The sequence below is a fragment of the Pan paniscus genome, chromosome 22 (assembly GCF_029289425.2).
Source record: "Pan paniscus chromosome 22, NHGRI_mPanPan1-v2.0_pri, whole genome shotgun sequence".
Classification (NCBI taxonomy): Eukaryota; Metazoa; Chordata; class Mammalia; order Primates; family Hominidae; genus Pan; species Pan paniscus.
Window position 1 is genome coordinate 42650600 of NC_073271.2, and position 23600 is coordinate 42674199.

Consider the following 23600-nt stretch of genomic DNA (forward strand, 5'->3'; position numbering starts at 1 on the left):
GACACAATTGTTGGTATGCTGAAGCCCTAACCCCAATGGATTATATTTGAAGATTGGACCTTAAGGAGATATTTAAGATCAAATGAGGTCAAGGGGGTGGGCCCTCATCCAATAGGACTGGTGTCCTTATAAGAAGAGGAGGAGACACCAGGGATATTTGTGCATAGAAAGGCCATGTGAAGACATAGGCAGCTGTCTGCAAGTCAAGGAGAGAGGCTTCACCAGAAATGAACCCTCTGGCACCTTGATCTTGAGCTTTCAGTCTCCAGAACTGTGAGAAAATAAATGTCTGTTGTTTAAGTCGCCCACTCTGGTATTCTGTTACGGCAGCCTGAACAGACGGACACTCAGTGTGTCATCCTGTTGTTTAACAACATTCAACAGACTAAGTGCCAGGAGGTTTACAGTCTAGTGGGGGCTGAAAGACATGTAAACAGTGGCAATATCATGAAATGTGTACAGAACCCAGTCAGCCCAAGGGGAGGGATCATCAGCACTGCGCAAGCTGGGCCAATAGAGGAAGTACAGTTTCCTTGAGCTTTGTTTTGAAAGCATGTGTGAAGAGGGTGGAGAAGGAGGAGCGGGGATGGACATGAAGACAAAGGGAGGTGAACTGAAGTTGAGTGGGCCAAGGAATTCCAGGCAGTGTTCCACAGGTGGAGGAGGAAAGGCAGGGGCTAACTTACAGCAGGGCTCACACATCCTAGTAAGGAATTTGGACTTGATTCTCTGGAGTCTAGACAAGCTGGTTGAAACAAACTCAAATTCCTCCCTGTAGCTGGTTGGGTGTTGTGGATGTGTGAGGTGACCAAGAGTAAGGCAGGAGGGGTGCTGGTACCTGTTGCCTCTAGAATGGCACTGTTTAGAACTTTCTGCAACGATGGGAAAGTTCTGTGGTGTCCAGCATGGTGGCCACCAGCCACATGTGGCTACTGAACACTTGAAATGTGGGTAGTGGGACGAGGGAACTGATTGTTCAATTTAATTTACTTTTAATTAATTAAAATGTAACCATGCATGGCTAGTGGCTGCTGTACTGGACAACAACAAAGTGTATGCTCTGCATGAAGGCTTCCTATTAACAAGAAATACCATGAAAATACATTTTATTCCTACCACTGCTCTCGACAAAGGAGAGAAAATGAGCAAGATGAAAATATGTGTACACATTCAAGAACTCAGTGAATCTTGTAAACAGATGTCAATTTCCTATTTTTAATTAAAGGCTATGGGGCAGGAGTTTGAGACTACCCTGGGCAACATAGGGAGACCCTGTCTCTACAAAGAAAAAAAAATTAGCAAGGTGTGTTGGTGCATGCCTGTAATCCCAACTATTTGATAGGCCGATGTGGGAGGATTGCTTGAGATTGAGGCTGCAGTGAACCGTGATTATGCCACTGCACTCCAGCCTGGGTGCCACAGTGAGACCATGTCTCAGGGAAAAAAAAAGGGGGGGGCCATGGGGGTGGTTTTTCTTGGGTGCTTTATTTATTTTTTATTTTATTTTATTTTGGAGACAGAGTCTTGCTCTGTTACCCAGGCTGGAGTGCAGTGGCGCAATCCCAGCTCACTGCAACCTCCGCCTCCTAGGTTCAAGAAATTCTCCTGCCTCAGCCTCCCAAATAGTTGGGATTACAGGCGTGTGTGCCACCATGCCCGGCTAATTTTTGTATTTTTAGTAAAGATGGGGTTTCACCATGTTGGCCAGACTGGTCTCGAACTCCCGACTTCAAGTGATCCACCCACTTCGGCCTCCCAAAGTGCTGGAATTATAGGCGTGAACCACTGCGCCTGGCCAGGTGCTTTACTTTAAACAGGTCTTCTTTAATAAATGATGGAGCCAGCAGTACCCCCACACTGCCCCACCTTTTTAAAAAATGTATTAACAAAACATTTCTGCATAATCTCTTTTGTCTCTTTCTGTCTCCCTCTTTGATTTAGAAAGATTGTTCTGCAGTATGTGAAAAGTAGATTGGAGGAGTCTGAAATTGGGGGACAGAAAAGTTAGCTTGAAAAACCCATTGCAGTAATCCAGGGCAAGAGATTTTACTGGTCTGGACAGAGCTGAGCCAATAGGATGGAGAGGGCAATCAGAAGTAGAGCCAGCAGGCTTCTGTGTGAAGTGCACAGTAAAGGAGGGTCTAGGGTGACTCTGGAGTTTCTGAAACACCTGTCTGGGAGATGATGGTGCTGCTCACGAAGACGTGGAACACAAAAGGAGTGTGAGGCTGCTCTAGGAGATCTGAGTGGTGGGACCCAGAGTGCATTTGGATATATGAGTGTAGTACTTTCTAGAAAGGGCTAGGCTAGTAATTTGGAAGTCATCAGCACATAGATAGTAATTGGAGTGAATATGATTACCCCATAAGGAGAAATGAATAATGCAAAGAGAGCCTAGGAAAAAACTCTGAGGAACCCAAATCCATACGGGAAAGGCAGAGAAGGGAGAGACTGCAGGGAAGACTGAGGAAGGAGACAGAACATGTGTGGGCATCTGTGCAGCTGAGGCAGGGAAATGTGTGTGGAGGATTTTCTGGGTCAGTATTCATGACCAATCATCAGGTAAAGATGACTGTACTTCCCCAAATCTCATTGAAATGGTTGAAGAGGTTTTTTTGTTTTTTGGTTTGTGTTTTCCTAAAGAGGTGAGATCTCACTGTGTTGCCTAGGCTGGTCTTGAACTCTTGGGCTTGGGCTCAAGTGATCATTTAGCCTCAGCCTCCCAAGTAGCTGGAACTATAGCTGCGCACCCCCACATCCTGCTAGGTTTTCAAAATTGAAAAGGAATTCATAGTCTAGATTCTGGGAAATTGGAACAGTGGATCAGAGCAGTGAGGATTATCTGATTAGGGAAGATAGGGATGGAGCAGGTCTGCAGCAGATGTACAGTGCATCCTTTGAACAAAGTTGTGGAGGAGGATGGGAGGTGGTAATGAGGAAAGGATATGGTTTTCATCGGTTTTCCAGAGTCTGCTGATGTATTCCTGTAGAAGGTACCACCAGTTGTTTGGGGAAGTGGGCACTCAGAGAGCAGCCCTATGTCTGCCTCAACCAGAGACACTTCTCCACTTACACTCTTCCTAAGAGTTCAGTTGAACAGAAGATGTGCAGCTGAAAGGTTGGAAAAACATTGAAGTGGATAATATCTAAGTTCTCCTTTCAGTTGCGAGGCTAGTCTAAGTTTTCTAATCATGAATGTTTAGTAAGAATTATTTCACCATGTGGCTTTAGCTCACCAAGTGATATTTAAAAACATTCTTCCATTAAATACCTGCTATTTTAAAAGGTTTATTACCTATTTATACACAAACTTGTTAGCCAAGAGCTATATTTTTATGGAAGAGTCTTGTTACCTTTCACTGACATTGTTATCTACCTATATGTCCTGAATGCATGTTCAGGGTCTTACTTCTGTTAGAAGGAATAATTTAAACAAGCTCATGAGTACTGTAGAAAATATGGCAGACATTCATATTGAGCAAGTACTCTCTGGTCCTTGGAAAGTGCAGTATAGTCAGCCACAGGCTTCAGTTTGAAAGTCTTTTAAGAGTTAGAAACTTCTGAATGTGGAAGACTGCTTCTTGTTTGATTTTTCTCTAATTGTGAAATATTTCAAACATACCAAAAACTTGTGTGAGTCGTGATATATGTACCCACGTACCTACCACCCAATTTTTAAAAAATGAAGATTTGGACACATTAGATTCATATTTGAACCATTATAGAGAGAGATGACTCCCATTCACTCTCTGATTCCATTTGTCATCTTCCCAACTTCTCTCCTGAATTTGGTATTTTATCATTTAATTGCATTTCCATATATCCTGAAACAATCGATAGTGTTTTTGCATATTTTAAAACTATGTAAATCATCTTTATAAATCCTTCTGAAACTTGCTTTTTACCTCAATATTATGTTTTAAAAATTATGATGATTGGCTGGGCGCAGTGGCTCACGCCTGTAATCCCAGCACTTTGGGAGGCCAAGGCGGGTGGATCACGAGGTCAGGAGATTGAGACCATCCTGGCTAACATGGTGAAACCCCATCTCTACTAAAAATACAAAAAAAAAAAAATTAGCCAGGCATGGTGGTGGGCACCTGTAGTCCCAGCTACTCGGGAGGCTGAGGCAGAATGGTGTGAACCCGGGAGGCGGAGCTTGCAGTGAGCTGAGATCACACCACTGCACTCCAGCCTAGGGGACTGATCAAGACTCCGTCTCAAAAAAAAAAAAAATTATGATGATTATGTTAATACATGTAGCTCTGGCTCAATCTAACTAACTGCCGTGTGGTATTATCTTATATGGTTATACCATGTTGTGGTAGTTTTTTTCTCCCAAGTGTATTTTTGAAACAAATAGAGGATGAGCAATCTACAGAGTTGGCATCAGCATGACTCCACAGTCCTCTTGGAGAAGAGTGCCCGAGGAAGGCGCAGGGCACTAGCCCAGAAGCACAGATAGAGACTAGCATGGGGAAGAGCTCAGGAAAAGGAGGGAAATGGAGAGAGCCATCAGACAGGGTAGTAAGTGTAGGAGTCAATGTGTGCTCAATATAGAGGAAGCAGATCTAGGGTGTTCAAGGCAGATTTGGGATGAATCTCACGTCTTCTAGTCATAGCATCACTCTATTTTTTTTTTTTTTTTTTTTTTTTTGGAGACAGAGTCTCACTCTATTGCCCAGGCTGGAGTGGTGGAGTGGTACAATCTTGGCTCACTGCAACCTCCGCGTCCTGGGTTCAAGTGATTCTCCAGTCTCAGCCTCCCCAGTAGCTGAGATTACAGGTGTGTGCCACCATGCCAGGTTAATTTCTGTATTTTTTATTAGAGATGGGGTTTCACCATGTTGGCCACCATGGTCTCAAACTCCTGACCTCAAATGATCTGCCTGCCTTGGCCTTCCAAAGTGCTGAGATTACAGGCATGAGCCACTGCACCCAGCTCGTAGCATCGCTCTTAATCTGGAAGTTGACGTACCCCTGCTAGGCCATGGATATGTAAAAAGGATCATTTAATTTCTCTGTGCTTCTGTCTTCAAGTTTTACACTGGTCAGGTATGGATCACTCCTCGTTTTCTTGCCCCTCCTGCTCTTCCTCTGTGTGGGCACCTCCAATAGGACCTGTCCGATTGTTTGGGTAAATCTAGCAACATCGACTTAAGCTTACCCCTCCCATGGTAAGTCAAGGAAGCACGTGCCCTTTTTCCTAATAGAATATCAAAACTAAAGATTTATACGTATATATTTTTATCCAGGCGTGGTGGCTCACGTCTGTAATCCCAGCACTTTGGGAGGCTGAGGCAGGCAGATCAAGACCAGCGTGGTCAACATGGTGAAACCTTGTCTCTACTAAAAATACAAAAATTAGCTGGGCGTGGTGGCAGGCGCCTGTAATCCCAGCTACTTGGGAGGCTGAGACAAGAGAATTGCTTGAACCCAGGAGGGTCAGGTTGCAGTGAGCTGAGATTGCGCCACTGCACTCCAGCCTGGGTGACAGGGTGAGACTCCGCCTAAAATAAAAAAAAAGATATGTGTGTGTGTGTGTGTGTGTGTGTGTGTGTGTGTGTATTTCTTTTTTTTGAGTCAGAGTGTTGTCCTGTCGCCCAGGCTGGAGTACAGTGCCACGATCTCGGCTCACTGCAACCTCCGCCTCCCTGGTTCAAGTGATTCTCCTGCCTCAGCCTCCTGAGTAGCTGGGATTACAGGAACGCACCATCACACCCAGCTAATTTTTTTGTTTTGTTTTTTTTTTTGGTAGAGGCGGGGTTTTGCCATGTTGGCCAGGCTGGTCACAAATTCCTGACCTCAGGTGATCCACCTGCCTTGGCCTCCCAAAGTGTTGGGATACAGGCGTGAGCCACCAGGCCCGGCCATCTTTCACATTTAGATGCGTAATTCACCTGGAATTTAATTTCATGCGTGGTGTGAGGGAAGAGTGATTTCATTTCTATTGCAGTTGGGTAATCAGTTGACTCAGAACATTTGGAAGAGGCTATCCTTCCCCTGCTGCTTCGGACTGATTTCTGCTGTGTTGTTCTACTTGTTTATCTTAGCACCTGCTCCATTCTGTCTTCATATCTGGTAAAGTCTGCTCTTTTAATTTTATTTTGTTTTTCAAGCTTGATTTAGCTAATCTTGGCCCTTTGTATTTCCCTATATACTTTGGAATCAGCTTGTCAATTTCTATGCAAGAAACTTTCAAGAATTTTTTTTTTTTTTTTTGAGAGGGAGTTTCGCTCTTGTTGCCCAGGCTGGAGTGCAATGGCGCGATCTCGGCTCACAGCAACCTCCGCCTCCCGGGTTCAAGCCATTCTCCTGCCTCAGCCTCCCGAGTAGCTGGGATTACAGGCATGTGCCACCATGCTTGGCTAATTTTGTATTTTTAGTAGAGATAGGGTTTCTCCATGTTGGTCAGGCTGGTCTCGAACTCCGGACCTCAGGTGATCTGCCTGCCTCGGCCTCCCAAAGTGCTGGGATTACAGGCGTGAGCCACCACGCCTGGCAAAACTTTCAAGAATTACTCAGGCTGACTCTTGTGATCCACTTGGAGAGAAATTACACTTTACAGTATTGAGTCTTCAGATTCATGAATGTGGTATATCCTTTCATTTCTTTAGGTCTTTAATTTATCTCAGTAATGTTTTTATAATGTTGTTAGTTTCTGGGTAGTGGTCTTGCACACCTTTCATTAAATTTATTCCTGGATTTGAGATACAGTATTTTTCAGTCCTAGAATTTATGTTTTTTTTTTTTAATTCACAATCCTGCTTTTTAATTCCCTAAACATATTGATTATGGTTATTCTAAAGTTCCATTTTCTATAGCTTTCTATTATTGTTTCTCATGGATTTTAGTCATAGTTTCTTGCTGCCATATGTGCCTAATTACTTCTGATCAAATGCCAGACATTGTCTATATAGTGATCATTTGTGACCACAAAGGGCTTACTTTTGCATCTGGTAGGTAGATAGGTTGGGAATACATGCAGTCCAAGATCACTTTAATCTATATAGAGAGAAAGTGATTTGAAACTGGCTCCAGTCCTTATGAGTGCTGCTCTATTTTTAGTTCATACCCAAGGTGTGGTCCTTCTGAGTCCCAACAAACAACCTGGGATGCTTTCCAGGGCACCTCGACCGTGATGAGCTCCTGCCTCTCTGAGTCTGTCCAAGTTCCACTCAGTTCAGCTACTTGGTGATTACTTTTTGACTTCGCTTGGCCCTCAGTTCTTCACTACTGTAATGTCTTCAGATTTAAAGAAAAACTTTAATGTGATCTTTTTAGTTGTTCCCATTGGAAGAGTTGGTCTGAGTGCTATAATTTTGTCAGTGCCATAAATGGAGTTCCTATGTGTGTGTATGTATTCAGTTTAATGAACATATTTTTCATATTTTATTAAAAACTGAGATAAAATATTTACTAAACATTAAAAAAGCCCGCTTTTAATTACAAATGAATGAGACAGTGGACATTCAAACACTACTGTGGAAGCATATCTATACTCTTCAGTGTTAAGCATAATAATTTGCTTATTTTTTTTTAAGGTCTCATTCTGCTATTCAAGCTGGAGTGCAGTGGTGCGATCATAGCTCACCGCAGCCTCGAACTCCTGGGCTCAAGCAGTCTTCCCACCTCAGCCTCCCTAGTAGCTAGGACTATAGGCATGTGCCACCACAGCCAGCTAATTGGTTTTTTTTTCTCTTTTTGTAGAGACAGGGTCTCTTTATGTTGCCCAAGGTGGCTTCTAACTCTTGGGCTCAAGCAGTCCTCCCACCTTGGCCTCCCAAAGTGCTGGGATTACAGATGTGAGCCACCATGCTTGGCTGCATAAATAATTTAAATTGCAGTCAGATAGGCTCTACTTTTGTGTATTAGATCTGTATATTTAAGACCCCTGTGTTTGGAAACTTTAAGACTTGGAAAGTGAAATCTCTACGTGCTTATATTAAGTATAAGAATGACTGTTACCAGTGAATGGTGCCACCGTGCAAAATTTTACTCTTCACAGATTTTCCTCACCTTTTGTTCTGTGTCACGAGCTTGGAGACTGCCTGTATTTTTTTTTTGTGGCATCTGTTTTCAAGTTTTATTATGGTCAGGTATTGTATTAGTCTGTTCTCATGCTGCTAACAAACACAGAACCGAGACTTGGTAATTTATAAAGGAAAGAGGTTTAATGGACACACAGTTCCACATGGCTGGGGAGGCCTCACAATCATGGCAGAAGATGAAGAAAGCAAAGGGACGTCCTACGTGGTGGCAGGCAAGGGGGTGTGTGCAGGGGAACTGTCCTTTTATAAAACCATCAGATCTTGTGAGACTTACTATCCGGAGAACAGCATGGGGAAAAACCTGCCCCCGTGATTCAGTTACCTCCCACTGGGTCCCTCCCATGACACGTGGGGATTATTACAATTCAAAGTGAGATGTGAGTGGGGAGGACACAGAGCCAGACCATATCAGGTGTGGATCATCCCTCATTTTATTGTTTCCTCCTGCTCTGTGTCGGCACCTCCAGTAGGACCTGTCTAGTCGTGGCAGCTGTGGGCTTTCCCAGCTGCCATGGCACAGAGACCTTGCCTTGGGATCCTGGGTAAGCTTGTGTGGCCCAAGTTGGGACCTAGTGGACTCTTTGGACCCGTTCTTTGGCAGCAAGGGAAAGGCCAACACCTTTCCAAAGGAATAAACGCTGGCAGCTGTGTCCAGCTCACTTGGGTCCAGGGTCTCTGGTGTGTATCTGATTTCTGGCTGGTGCCCACCTTGGAAGCGGTAAAAGTGACCTGACCAAAGGCAGACTGTACTGTACTGGATTGGAACCTGCCGGGCCCTTGGGGCTCCCAGCCATTGTGTCATGCCCTGTTGGGGTGCTTCTTCCTTAGCCACACTTGGTCCATTGTGGAGTCACCCAGCTGCTAAGTGCCTGAAGTACTTCTTTGTCAGACACTCCTTTCAGACTCCGGAAAGCTGATTTGCTTGAGCCCAGAAGTTGGAGGCTGCAGTAAGCTATGCCACTGCACTCCAGCCTAGGTGGCAGAGCGAGACCCTGACTCTAAAACATAATAAAAGACCAAAAAAGAAAAAGAACAGCACCATCATCCCCAAACACTCCTCATACTATCCCTTTACAGTCTCCCGGTCCCCTAGCTGGTCTATTCCCTATCCTTATGGGTTTATCTTTTCAGAAATGTCATATAAATGGAATCATATAGCATGTAACCTTTCGAGAATGGCTTTCTTCTTTCAGCGTAATGTATTTTGAAATTTATTCACACTTTTGCGAGTATCAATAGTCTGTTCCTCTTTATTGCTGAGTAGTTTTCCATAGTATGGTTACGTCACAGTCTCTTCATTCACTTGACATCTGGGTTGTTTCTAGTTTTTTGGTGATTAAGAATAAAGTGGCTATAAACAATTGTGTACAGGTTTTTATGTGAACACAAGTTTTTACTTCTCTAGGGTAGATAATCAAGTGGAATTGCTGGGTCATCTGGTGAGTGTTTGCTTTACTGTATAAAGAACTTCCACACTGTTTTCCAGAGTGGCTATACCGTTTTGCATGCCCATCAGCAATATATGAGTTTCTATTGCTTCACAGTCTTTGTCAGCACTTGACATTGTCAGTATTTTTAAAGCTTTAGCTGTTTGAATAGGCATATAGTGGTATCTCATTATGGTTTTGTGTTTCCTAACAGAAGGAAAATGATAACAGCGGAAATCAGTGAAACTGAAAGCAGAAAAAACAATAGGAAAAAATCAGTGGGGCCAGGTGCAGTGGCTCACACCTGTAATCCCAGCACTTTGGGAGGCTGAGACGGGTGGATCACTTGAGGTCAGGAGTTCTAGACCAGCCTGGCTAACATGGTGAAACCCCATCTCTACTAAAAATACAAAAATTAGCCAGGCGTGGTGGCGCATGCCTGTAATCCCAGCTATTCCAGAGGCTGAGGCAGGAGAATCACTTGAACGCAGGAGGCAGAGGTTGCAGTGAGCCAGTTGTGCCACTGCATTCCATCCTGGGTGACAGAGCAAAACTCCGTCTCAAAAAAACAAAAACAAAAACAAAAAACAGTAGAACCAATACCTGGTTCTTTGAAAAGATAATAAATTTGATAAACCTCTAACAAGACCGACAGTGAGAAAATACCAAAGACACAAATTACCAGTCAGGAATGAAAGAGGGCAATCTCTATAGACTGCACAGACATTAAAGCATGATAAGGGAGTACTATGAACAACTGTATCCATTTCTGGTCATATGCCCAGTAGATGTTTCGGGCAACGATGGACCGCATATACAACAGTGGCTCCATGAGATCGTGATAAAGCTAAAAATTCTTACCACCTAGTGACCTTGTAGCCATTGTAACACAACACATTACTCACGTGTTTGTGGTGATGCTGGTGTAAACAAACCTGCTGTGCTGCCAATCTTAAAAATCTAATCCATATAATTAGGTACTGTACATAATACTTGGTAATGATAAATGAATGTTACTGGTTTATGTATTTACTGTACAATTTATTGTTATTTTAGAGTATATTCCTATTATATTTTAAAAATGTTAACTGTCAAACAGCCTCAGGCAGACCCTTCGTGAGCTATTTGAGAAGAAGGCTTTGTCATTATAGGAAGTGTCAGCTTCCATGCATGTTATCACCCTTGTGCACTACTCATCTTTGTTCCTGTGACCTGTAGGGGTAGTTGAGTGCTTTTGAGAATGGGTTTTTAGAAATTGTGTTGCCGAGTGAAGGACTTGGTGATATTACTAGAGATTTGGCATCTGTGATCCTAAGTGAGATTCTTCTGCAGCAGTGGAGTTCAGCCAGAGCCATATTCCGTACCTCTGTGATGCAGATTAATTGCCTCTCCTACACACATGCACATTTGAAAATTACTGCCTTCTAAACCTTAAAAAGTTGTGCACAAGTTGAAATTTAATAAGTGAAATTGTACAGTTATATCCTGAACCTGATGAGGATTGTCACTGCAGCACTGAGCATGTTGGTGTGGGTGGTGGCTGGCTGTGGACCTGGGAGTGTCCAGTGATGGAGTGAGGGGGTGAACAAGGATGACGTACTTCCAAGGGGTACCTGGGTCAGTGCAGTGGATCAGGTGTGCTCATTGCGTTGAGGAAGGGTTGGTTTTAAAAATGGAAGGCTTAGGGAAGAAAATAGTGATTTATAATATAATGCCATTCGGGTCAATTAAAAATACACAGACACAAAGCAACATGCATTCTGCAGAATATATTCTAAAAGACACTATAAAAAAGTTTCTAAAAGACACTATAGAAAGAAGCTATAAGAAAATATGTCTAAAAGACACTAAATGCAAAAAAAAAAGTCTGAAGAGATGGAACACAGTGGGGACACAGGGAATAAATAAATGGAAGGACAGGCAGATAAGCATGAGAGGCTTGGGAGGAGCCAAGTGAGCTCTTAAAGCAGAGGCTCTGTGCAGAGGGCAGGGCTTGGGCGCAGTGCAGGGTGGAGTAGGTGGGGAGGTTGTGGTAGGCTGGTCTGGACCAGAGCAGCTGCTTGGCCCACAGGCCGTGGCTCAGGCTCTTCTTCTGTAGGATGGCATATTAATGCCTACCCAGAGGCTTCCACTGAGGCTTAACTTAGATGTCAGATATTCAACGGTGTCAGTCTGTTCACACAACAAATCCTGCAATAAAAAATACATCTAAAGGAAATACTCGATTATGTACTCAATAAATGACATCAGCCTGTGTCTTCTGATTCACAGCAGCCTTACTGCTTTGCTTGCTTGTTTTGAGAGAAGGGAGATCTTACAAAACACTAAAAACTCTACCATGTTCACCCAGAGGACAAGCTAATCATGAGAATTGTAATATGTATTTCTGGTCTAAATAAAGTCTTCACATCACACATCCACTGTTAGAACTTCCAGGTATGTGTAGGAAACCAAATAGTGTGCTTACATTAAGAAGTGTTTTCATGATGGTGCATTTCCTACCTCATTCCTAGGTGGTTTAATTTGTTTTCAGGCTGTTTTTCCTTATGATCATTTACTGGAACAGCCGTCCTTTTTCCTCCTTTCCCAAGGACACCCCTTGGCCTGGGACGGCTTGTGTCCCATGGGTCCCTGATTGCAATACTTGTGAAACTTGAACCTGCACAGGAATTACTGGAGGATCTTGATAAAGTGCGGATTTGGATTCTGTCAATTTGGGATATGGCCTTAGAGTTTGCATTTTTGGCAAGCTCCCAGGGGATGGTGATCACAATTTTTAAAATTTGAAGTGTTATTTACACACAGTAAAATTCACCCTTACTCTTCTACAGTAGTACAGATTTTTGACAAACGCATATGCTCATGTAACCACCACTACACTCCCAACGTAGAACAGTTTCACCACCCTCAAAATTCTCTTGTCTTTTCCTCACTCCCAGCCCCTGGCAACCACTATCTGTATCTGACGCTATGGTTGTATCTTTTCCAGAATGTCATAAAAGTTGAGTATTCAGTAGCCTTTTGAGTCTGGCTTCTTTCACTCAGCAGCATGCATGTGAGATCTATCCAAATTGCTGTGTGTATCCGTAGTTTGTTCCTTTTTTACTGCTGAGTGGTATTCCATTTTATGGGTCCATTATAGTTTATTTGTCCAAACACTTCATGGAAGGACATTAGTGTTTCCAGTTTTTCAATCATAAATTGATGTTTAATTTTAAAATTTTGGAATTGTAGAAGAAATGCAATTCTTTTTTCCATTGTTGTTTTAGGTGACATCACTCAAAAAGGATATGAAAAGAAAAGGGCAAAGCTGCTTGCACGTTATATACCGCTTATTCAAGGTAAGGTCAATACACTCAGGTGTTACATAGCAATTATATTGTTTCATAACACGTGATTTTTAAATTGTTTTTAGAGTTTAACATTTGTTAGCAATGTTAAACCAACTTTAAACACTGGTATATGTTGATTATTGATTGAGACAGGGTCTCGCTGTGTTGCCCAGGCTGGTCTTGAAAAATATGCCTCTAATGTTAAATAATAAAATCCAAAGGCATAGATTATAATTTAAAGCTCTGGCTTGATACAGATCTCAGATCTCATTCCCAAAGAGGATTTATTTTATTTTTATGATTATGAACAACCTGGCACAATTCTTACTAGGGCTAGAGCATCTATTGTAAAGATGTCAGTTCTTCCCACATTAGATTGATTTGTAGATTCAGTGCATTCATCATTTCAATAGGTTTTGTGTGTGTGTGTGTGTGTGTGTGTGTGTAACTTAACGAGTTAGTTCTAAAATGTATATCCAAGTATAAAAGGTCAAGAGACCCAAAATATTTTCAAAAAAGAATGAGGTGAGAGGATTGGCCCAACCAGGATATGAAGAGTTATTATTAAAGCTGTTGTCACTAAGACAGACTGGACAGCTCAGACAAATGCATATGTGTGCAGACTTTGCACATGGGAATGGTGGTGTGGCAGGCATGGTGCTGGCATAGTTCTTTATCCATATATGAAACACATGACATTGGAGACAAAAATTGGTTCCAGATGTATTAGGCCTAAATGTGAAAGGTCTTTAAAGCCTTTAGAAAATCTTATAGGAAAATTGTTACCATCTCAAGATAGGAAGGATTTTTTGATGTCACTAAAGGTACCAAAAAGCAGGAACCATAAAGGAAAGGATTGATTAATTGGACCACATTAAAATTAAGAACTTCTTTTTTTCAAACGTCATCATAAAGAGATTGCAAAGACAAACTACAGAGTGTGAGAAGATAGTTGTAACACAAATAAGAAGTAGTATCCAGAGGCCAGGCGCGGTGGTTCACGCCTGTAATCCCAGCACTTTGGGAGGCTGAGGTGGGGGGATCATGAGGTCAGGAGTTCAAGACCAGCCTGGCCAACATAGGGAAGCCTTGTCTCTACTAAAAATATAAAAATTAGCCGGGCATGGTGGTGCGTACCTGTAGTCCCAGCTGCTCGGGAGGCTGAGACAGGAGAATCACTTGAACCTGGGAGGTGGAGGTTGCAGTGAGCCGAGATTGTGCCACTGCACTCCAGCCTGGGCGACAGAGTGGGACTTCATCTCAAAAAAAAAAAAAAAAAAAAAAAGAACTAGTATCCAGAATGTACCGAGCAGTGCTGTCCAGTAGAACTTCTTGCAGTAACGGACATGTTCTCTGACTGCATTGTCCAGTATATGAAACACCAGCCATGTATGATGATTGCACGTAAGAGGCAAGGTCTTACTCTGTTGCTCAGGCTGGCGCACAGTGGTGTGATCATAGCTCACTGCAGTCTCAAACTCCTGGGTTTGAGCAGTCCTCTCACTTCAGCCTCCTGAGTACATGGGATTACAGGTGTGCACCACCACGCCCAGCTTACTGATTGAGATGGGGTCTCGCTATGTTGCCCAGACTGGTCTTGAACTTCTGACCTCAAGTGAGTTTTCTGCCTCAGCCTTCCAAAGTGCTGGGATTACAGGTGTGAGCCACCACACCTTCCCTTAATTTAATTAGTTTAAACTTAATAGCCAGAAAGTCTCCCAACATGATAAGAAAAAGTCTAGTAGAGAAATGGATGAAGATTCAAATAGGTTATTTCATAAGAGGAAATCCAAATAGCCAATGAGCAAATGTAAAGATGTTTAACCTCACTAGTAATCAGAGCAATGCACATTGTAACCACAGCCATCTGTCCTGTTGGAGAGGATTCAATCAGTAGGGTGCAGGCAGCTAGTATTACGTAGTAAAGTTGAAGAGGTGCAGCAGTTCTTCAGGTACATATTTGCCCTAGAGAAACTCCTATTTGTTTGCACCTTATTCTCTTGTACAAAAATGTTCATTATATCTGTAAACTGCCAAGAACTCAAATACCCATCAACAGAATTCATACAGTGGAAAGCTAAAGACCTACATGCATCAGCAAGAATGAATCTTGTAAACATCGTGAGGATGAAGGAAGCAATTACAAAGGCATATAGCCAATACAAGCTTAAAAAAAGACGCCAAACCGAGCTGTTAATATTTAGAGAGCTGGTGTAGTGAGTCCAGAAAGAGAAGGAAATGGTTTTCACAGAAGCCAGCACACCATTTCCTTATGGAAGTTAAATTGGAGAGGGCCACAGGGACCCCTAAGGCACTGAGTGTTTTATTTCATAACCTATGTGGTGGTTACATTGATTGTTTCTTAATAATATTCTTAAACTGCATACATGCTTTGTATTGCCTATATTGGTATGATATATTTTATAACAGATCAACAACAACAAGAAGATTGACGAGGCTCTTTATATGCTGATATTTATTCACCCAAAATAAAAACAAACTCAGAGCAAAATTGGGATTGAAGGAAACTATTAAAATATCTCTAAAGCCCATTTGTCCAAAATCACCAGCAATCATCAAACTAAACAACCAGATACTGTAGCCATTTCCATTCCAAATGGGTAAACAGAAATGCTGGCCATGCCCATTCTTATTACACATTATTTGGGTGGTCACAGCTGATGCAGTGCGATGGAAAACAAAGCAGAATAAATAAATTTTAGAGAACAAAAGATAATCATCTTTAAATATAGGTGATCTTATTTTATACCTCAAAAACTCATGTGACTGCTCATGTAACTATTAGTAAGTGATTTTGGTTTGATATGAAGATAGAAGGCAAATATGCGACTTTTCTCTAGCAATATTTCTGTTTTCAAATATGAAAAAATCTTATTCATAATGAAAACAAACTGTCAAATGCTTATTAATGCATTTGGTAAGAAAGACAGAACCTATGTTAGGATCGTAAAATCTATTTGAAAGAAATAACCAAGACCCTAATATATGAAGAAACATACCAGTTTCCTAACTGGAAAAACTTAATACATCCTATAAAACTGGCAGATCTCAAGTTAGTGTGTGAACATAATGTAGTCCAGTCTGAATACCAGGCCTGAGGTTTTCCTAAACCTAGGATTGGAAGTGACCCATTAGAAGAGGCAAAGTTCTGAGAGTAGCCCATCAATTTTTGAAAAACAACACTGGTGATAAAGGACTGGCATTTGAGATACTAAACCTGATTGTATATGCTTTATAGTCACAACAGGAGGATGCCAGTGTACAGAGTGCACGACCCAGTCAGTGGAAGAAAAGACGTCCAGAGGTGACTTGAGAGGATATGAAGGAGGAAGGGTTAATTTAATAGCTGGTACTATCCTTCTGCAGGCAAGAACCCTCTTCCTCCTCCCCACCATTAGTGAACATAAACTTCAGAACAATTAAAGTTCTAAATATGTTTTTAATTATAAAAACATACAATTCAGGAGACTATTTGAACACCCCTTTGAGTAGGAATTGTCTTCATAGGCAAGATAGGAGACCTGGGAGCTAGAACAGAAAAGATGGACAGGTGCGATAGGCTCCCTAGAAATGAGAACATTTCAGAATGACTGAGCTGCTACTCGCCAGGCCACAGCTCTGTGTGTGTACACAGTTCAGGGTGTCCACAGCAGACAAGGAGTGAGGCTTCCTGGTCTTTTAGTGAGGGTCTTTGGTTGGGTAAAGTAGCAGAAATCCAAAGGAGAGGAAATGTGGATGGGCAATAAATATTAAATTATGTTCAAACTCAGTGGTAGATATGGAAATGCAAATTAAAGGGCACCATTTTTCTCTTATCACATTGGCAAAATTCTAGAACTTTTTATAACATCTAGTGCTGACAGAGAGTGGAGAAATGGCACTTTTCATACATTGCTTGTAGGAGTGTGAATTACTGTAACCTTTTTGGAAAGTTATCTCTTCATATCTGTTAAGTTAAAAATACATCTACTCCTTCATCCAATAATTTCACATTGGGTTTTGTATCTTTGTTGAATAAATGGAATAAAAGGATGCATATTTTGGAATACAAGTGTAAGGAAGTCCATCTGTGTATATGTCACTTTACAGCATGCTTGTTTATCATCCATAAGGTGTAAGACTCTGTATTGTCCGTTGTGAACTTTAAAGTTGTTTTATCCAGTCACAAAAAGCCAAAAGCCAGTAGGGACTCTGCTCATTATGTGTTTTGTACATATATACACACACACAGACACACACAAACACACGTGTGTGTGTGGATGTATATGTACATATGTATGCTCACATTTTGAAGGGCTAATACTGATTTCTGTAGAGAGTGTTCCCATTCTCCAGTGCTGTATAACTGACCACCCCAAAATGTACACAGTACTTGAACAACATCAGCAGCATCTGTTCTGCTCATAAATGTGCAGTGTAGGCCCAGCTCAAATGTTACCTTGTCCCTGTCCACAGAGCCAGAGCTGGGTGCTCAAGTCCTGGGCCAACATCCTGTGAGGGCTCCTCAGTCACAGCTGTGGCTGTTGGGGTGGGGAGACTCCTGCTGCCAAGCACCTGGCTCCCCACCCCTGCCTGTGTCTCCCTCTGTCCTCATGTGGCCCCTCCACTGGGGGGCTTAACACTCTAGACTTGGTGTGTGGTGTTGCAGAGAGCCAGGTAGAGCCATGTCGCCTTTCACGACTAGCCTTGGAAGTCACACAGCATCACTTCTGCCACACTGCGCTTGTTGGGGCAGTCACTGACCTGCCCAGGTTTGAGGCAGCGTGGACTCTGCCTCTTCAGGGAGTGGTAAGGGCTGGAGGAGCCAGCGGGACTGCAATTCCTGCTGGCCAATTTTATGAAACATTTTGAAACAAAGGCTAAAGCTAAATGCATATTTTTGTTGAAGCACAGCTGCAGGTTTTGCTTTGTGCTGTCTGCAAATGTCAGCAAATTGGGTTCAAATGATACCAGGGATTTTGTTCAGTGACTTGAACAACTGTTCCCCATTCCTTCGCTCACCGTAATGTGTCTTGAGGGCATCTGTGACCAGGGGACCACTGCCTAGAGAGTGGAGGTCCTGGTGAGGGAGTGTGGAGAGCAGCAGCGTGACCTTGATCTGCCCTGATTTGGAGGCGGAGCAAGTGGGCGGTGCGGCGAGGGCAGCTGGCCCGGCCTGAGCAGGTCCCAGCCTCTCAGCACTTTGGGCCCTGACGCCATCTTTCTAATGCCCCTCTCGCTCTTGTTTTCTCTGACTTTTCACTTTTTTCTTGTTTGTATCAGAGGGCTACTGGTGGACCCCAGTGATGGTCTGGTGAGCTGTTTCTCACTCAGGGTTTACCGACACTGTAGAACAATGCTGGGGACGAACAGCACAGACCATTTCAGACTTGGAAACGTAATTCAGAAGTGGGCTTTGGGAGGGCTTCCTACCACGGCTCCCACCCCTGATGTGAGCTGCCATGTACTGTGCTGCCAAGGGTACAGGGCCAGCTGTTTGATCATCACCCTTCATGCGGATGGTGAATGAGAGGCAGGGCTGGGTGATGTAGGGAGAGGAGAGCACGGAAGTGGATGTTGCCCTTAACCCACAGCATTTATGCGTCTATCACTGACTTCCAGATTAAAGGCTCTTTGATAGAGGGTATGCAACAGATGAGAAATGTAAGCTGTTTTCAATGGACTTTTTCATAATTGGAAAAGCAAATTGTTCACATAAGGTATTCCCATAAAATTGTGTTTCAGGAATAGACCCATCTCTGCAAGCAGAGAATAGAATTCCTGGGCCCTCACAAACCACGGCCGCTGCACCCAAGCAGCAGAAGTCTCGGCCCACCGCCTCGAGGGATGAGCGCTTCCGGTCAGGTAGGGTCACAGCCTAGGCAGTGGGGAAGGTGGACGGGCCTGGAGCCCTTGGACTCTTGCCATGAAGTCTTCCAGTTATTTTTCCTTTGCCACAATATCTGCCAAAGAAATTATTTTCACATAAGCAGTAATGTACATCATCATATTTTTTTCAAGAAAAACATTTAACCTTCACGTAACCACAGTCTGTTTTAATGTATGGTGTAGCTTTAGTGGCACTTTCTTAGGGGATGCCTACAAAACTCTCTAGAGAAGTCTTCTTCTCACTCTTACTAGAATAATTTCTTTAAAACTTTTGTACACTTTTTACTTTGAAGTTGATACTAATAATTTTTGTGCTTTATGGAGCAGCTTTACTGCTAGGTGCCGGTGTTTTAGTATTTCTTTTTCTAATTTTGGAGATTTCCTTCCAATTAGATTTCTGCCACTCTGTTTGGCAGTGCTTTTATGAATATTTAAATTTGTCTCTGATGTTTTACTTGAATCAATAGAATGGCCATTGAAAAAAATTCACATTTTCTATTATAGTTTATATATTAATAACTTGAGCACGTTATCTATTTAATATTTTCACCACTGTGTGGTTGTATATTTTCTTCACATTTAAGCTCTTTTGACAGGCCTTTTTCAGAAAAAATTTTAATAGGGATAATGGTTGTTTTAAGAATACTGAAAACAAAGATTAAGATTTTAAATGTTTTTTCAACAGGGAGTGTAAAGAAATAGTCTAAGAAATATTCGAACAGATAATGTCTTACCAATTTGATACACATTGATAAAAAACTTTATCATGTGGCAAACAGCTTCTTCTCTGATTGTATAAATAATACATGCTTAGTGTTAAATATATAAAAAATATTATACCAAATTTAAGGACAAAGTTAAAAATCACCTGATACCTCTGAATCCTGAGATGGCCGCCCTCAGCATTGCACTGAGCACTGTTGTCCTCACGCCTGGATGCAGATGCACGCACACATGTGTACTTTCCATGAGAGTGGTCCTAGAAAAGGTCTCCTCCTTTCTGCCGCTCCTTATTTTCTACACGTCCCAGCTCTTCTCCCCAACCCTGTTCCCTGCTCATGGAAGTGATGTTAATAAACTGGTTTCTGCCCTTGTGAAGTTTATACTAGGTGTATTCTTTATCTTTTGAATACACAGGTCTTTTATCATAAATATGATTTGCCAATATTTTCTCTCAGGCTGTGATTTCTCTTTGCGTTTCTTTAAAGTATCTTTTGAAGAGCAGAAGTTTTTAATCTTGATGAAGTCTAAGTTATCATTTTTTTAAATCGATAGTGCTTTTGTTCTTGTGTTTAAGATATCTTTGCCTAACCCAAGATTACAAAGATTCTCTCTTGTGTTTTCTTGTACAAGTTTTGTAGTTTTAGGTTTTTTAGTGCCATTTTAGTGCCCTTAAGTTTGTGATCTTTTTTTTTAGTTAATTTTAGTGTAAGTACAAGGTATGAATCAAAAGTTTACTTTTTTGCATGGAGGTAGTCAACTGTTCCTGGGCCATTCCTTAAGCCTATGCTTTCTCCAGAGAATTCCCTTTGCACTTTTTTCTAAAAGCAGTTGCACATAAATGCGTGCATCTATTTCTGGACTCTCTGTTCTGTTCTATTGATCTATTCGTCTGTCTTTATGGCAAAACAGTGTTCTCTTGATGATCATACCTTAATAATAAGTGTTAAAATCAGTAGTGTTAGTCCTTCAACTTTGTTTCTTATCTGTGTTCTGTTGTATCTAATGTGTCTTTTTTCCTTCTCGCACCTTTAAGATTTTTCTCTTTATCACTGTTCTGTGGGCTCGATTATATCCTCTCTGAAATTCCTATATTGAAGCCCTAACCCCGGTGGGATGCTATTTGGAGTTTGGTCCTTTGCGAGGTAATTAGGTTTAGATGAGATCATGAGGGTGGGGCCCTCACGGTGGGATTGGTGCCCTTATAAGAAGAGGCATTGGCCAGGCGTGGTTGTTCACGCCTGTAATCCCAGCACTTTGGGAGGCTGAAGCAGGCGGAGACCAGCCTGGCCAACATGGCAAAACCCCATCTCTACTAAAAATACAAAAATTAGTCAGGTGTGATGACACATGCCCATAGTCCTAGGTATTCTGGAGACTGAGGCATGAGAATCGCTTGAACCGATAGGTGGAGGTTGCAATGAGCCAATATTGCCCCACTGCACTCCAGCCTGAGTGAGACTCTGTCTCAAAAAAAAAAGGAAGAAAAAAAAAAGAGGCACTAGAGCTTGCTGGCCCCCGCCCTGCCCCATCAACCTATGAGTACAATGGTTAGAAGGCAGATGTCTGTAAGCCAGGAAGAGAGCCCTCACCAGACACCAACCATGAGGCACCTTGATCTTGGACATACAGTCTCCAGTAAGAAAAATTTGTGTTGTTTAAGCCACTTAGTTTATGCTGTTTTGTTATGGCAACTGATCAGACTAAGATGCTGGTGTTGAGTGATTTGATTATGATGCGCGTGGGCTGGTTTTGTTTCTTGTGCTTGGGGTTTGTTGAGTATTTTTGGATCTGTTGATATACCCTATCAGGTTGATATTATCTATATTTTTAGTTCTAGGTTGTTTTTAATCTATACTTATTTTCCTTTTTTTCTAAGACAGCAATAATGTTTAAAGTAGGGGAATCACAGTAACTTCCAAATCCATCACAAGGGTCTCAGTTTGTTTCTTGCTCTCTTTTCGTGAGTGCCTTTTTCCATGAGTGTTTTCAGTTAAGTCCTGTGGAAATGCTTTTTGAACCTTGTATGTCTGATAATATTTTTATTAAATATTCATGTTTAAATGATAATTTGGCTGGATATAAAATTCTAGGTTTAACACTTCTGTCTTCAAAACTATTACTTTTTTGTGCCTGGTGTTACTACTGAGTATTGTCAGTCTGTTTCTTGATCTTTCAAGGTGATTTACCTTTTTCTCTGGAAGCTTTTAGAATTGTTCTGTCTTTGATATCCATGAGTTTCCTTTATCATATGTCTAGGTGTGAATTCTTCACCTTTCCTGAGTAGGAAAAGGTTTAACCTGGCCCTACAAGCCATTTAAATGTGAGATTTTTTAATGTTTTCAGACATTTGTTGGGGAAAATTGAAGCGTCTACAAAACTGGCCATCATTGTATTATAGCTCCCCTGGACCCATAGTCGAGCTCCAGAAATTCTTGGCCATCCATGCCCTGCCTTGGATTAATCTATACTCTACCTGCTTCCTCCCTTCCCATATGGTTTCATAGCAAATCTCGGATATGTTATTTCATTTAGATGTCATAATATTCTCGATCTCTGTCATTTTGATGTCGTAATAGTCTTGGTTTCTGTATCTGAAAAGATTGTATTTCTAAAAGATAATGCCATTTTCACAAAGTAATTAACAATAAATACTTCCTTAATATCAAATATTCAGCCAATGTTCATATGGCTTTTGCTCGTATGGCTTCTAAAGAACAAGTTTATTTGGACCCAGGATTCAAATAAGAGCTACACATTGCAGTTGGTTGGTAAGTGTTTTCAGCCTCTATGAACCTTAGTTTGTAGGAGAAGCTGAGCTGTGTTTGTCTGATGGTTCCTCTTGGTGTCTCTGACATGCTTTTTAGGTCACTAGGTTTGATGAAACTCAGGTTACAACGTTCAACTGTTTACAAGACTGTCATGGGTGGCCCTGTGTTCCTCCACCAAGAGGCCTGTTGGGCCTGACTCTTGGCTGTTCACTGTGGTGCTTGAAAACCAGTGATTTTTCTCAGTTCTTAGATTGATGATTTCCTTTGGGCTGCAAAATGGTGAAATTTAGATTCTGACATTCCTTCTTCATTCAAAGGCCAGAATATTTCTATAAAGAGAAACTTCTGTTATTTACAACTTGGTACAGGAAAGAAAGTCAAGATGAATATTTAATTCTTTCCATTTATTTACCAGTTTTCAGAACAATAGGTTGAGTCACTGGCCTCTTTCAATGGCAACCAATTGATTGCGTTTCCTCTTTTCCTTTTTCTTCTTTTCTTTTGTCAGTATCATATTTGATGTTTCAGTCCATTTTAGTATTTATTCTTACCGATATTCATATTGTCCCATTCTTCGCCATTGGGAATCTCTTCAAATTGGCTCGAGTTGTTTGACCATTTCCTGGTTGGCTGTTAGGATAAGAAGTTTTAGGTTCATCCTGGGCATTTCTCCCCTGCTCCAGAATCTGCCATTTCTAAGGGTTTTTTTAAGTGAGGATGGTGTTTCAAGACCACAGTCTGGGCACTAGGATGCTGATTGCTATTGGGCTGATTGTTGTTTGTAGACATTTTCACTGTACAGAGGTAAGACAGACTTTTAAAAGACAGGATACCACATTTGTTTGTAGTGACATAATCTATTCAGATTCAGAACTGCAGGGTCTGTACTTCATCTCTCTCTCTCCCTCCCTCCCTTCCCTCCATCCCTCCCTCTTTCTCTTTCACTTTTTCTCTTCTCTTCTCTTCTCTTCTTTCTCTCTCTCTCTTTGTCTCTGTTTTTGAGATGGAGTTTCACTCTTCTTTCCCAGGCTGGAGTGCAATGGCGTGATCTCGGCTCACCACAATCTCTGCCTCCCGGGTTCAAACGATTTTCCTGCCTCAGCCTCTCAAGTAGCTGGGATTACAGGCATGCACCACCATGCCTGGCTAATTTTGTGTTTTTAGTAGAGACAGGGTTTCTCCATGTTGACCAGGCTGGTCTGGAACTCCCGACCTCAGGGGATCCGCTCACCTCGGCCTCCCAAAGTGCTGGGATTACAGGCATGAGCCACTGTGCCCATCCTCTCTCTCTCTTTCTTTTCTTCCTTCCTTCCCTTTCTTTCCTTCTTTTTCTCTTTTTCTTTCTTGGGTTCTCACTCTGTCACCCAGGCTGGAGGCAGTGGTACAGGCATAGCTTACTGCACCTTGGAA

The 23600-nt window shown here is 42.0% G+C and overlaps 1 protein-coding gene across 16 annotated transcripts in view; it reads left to right on the plus strand.

The window, feature by feature from the left end:
- DIP2A (disco interacting protein 2 homolog A) overlaps positions 1-23600 on the plus strand; it is a 115477-nt gene that overhangs the window by 15019 nt on the left and 76858 nt on the right. For all 16 annotated transcript variants that reach the window (XR_010111098.1, XM_034948025.3, XM_063601354.1 and 13 more), the window contains exons 2-3: positions 12748-12819; positions 18556-18675. Coding sequence is in view for 15 of the 16 variants with exons in the window: in XM_034948025.3 (XP_034803916.1) it covers positions 12748-12819; positions 18556-18675 (192 nt within the window). In the remaining variant the exon portion in view is untranslated. The remainder of the gene's footprint in view (positions 1-12747; positions 12820-18555; positions 18676-23600) is intronic.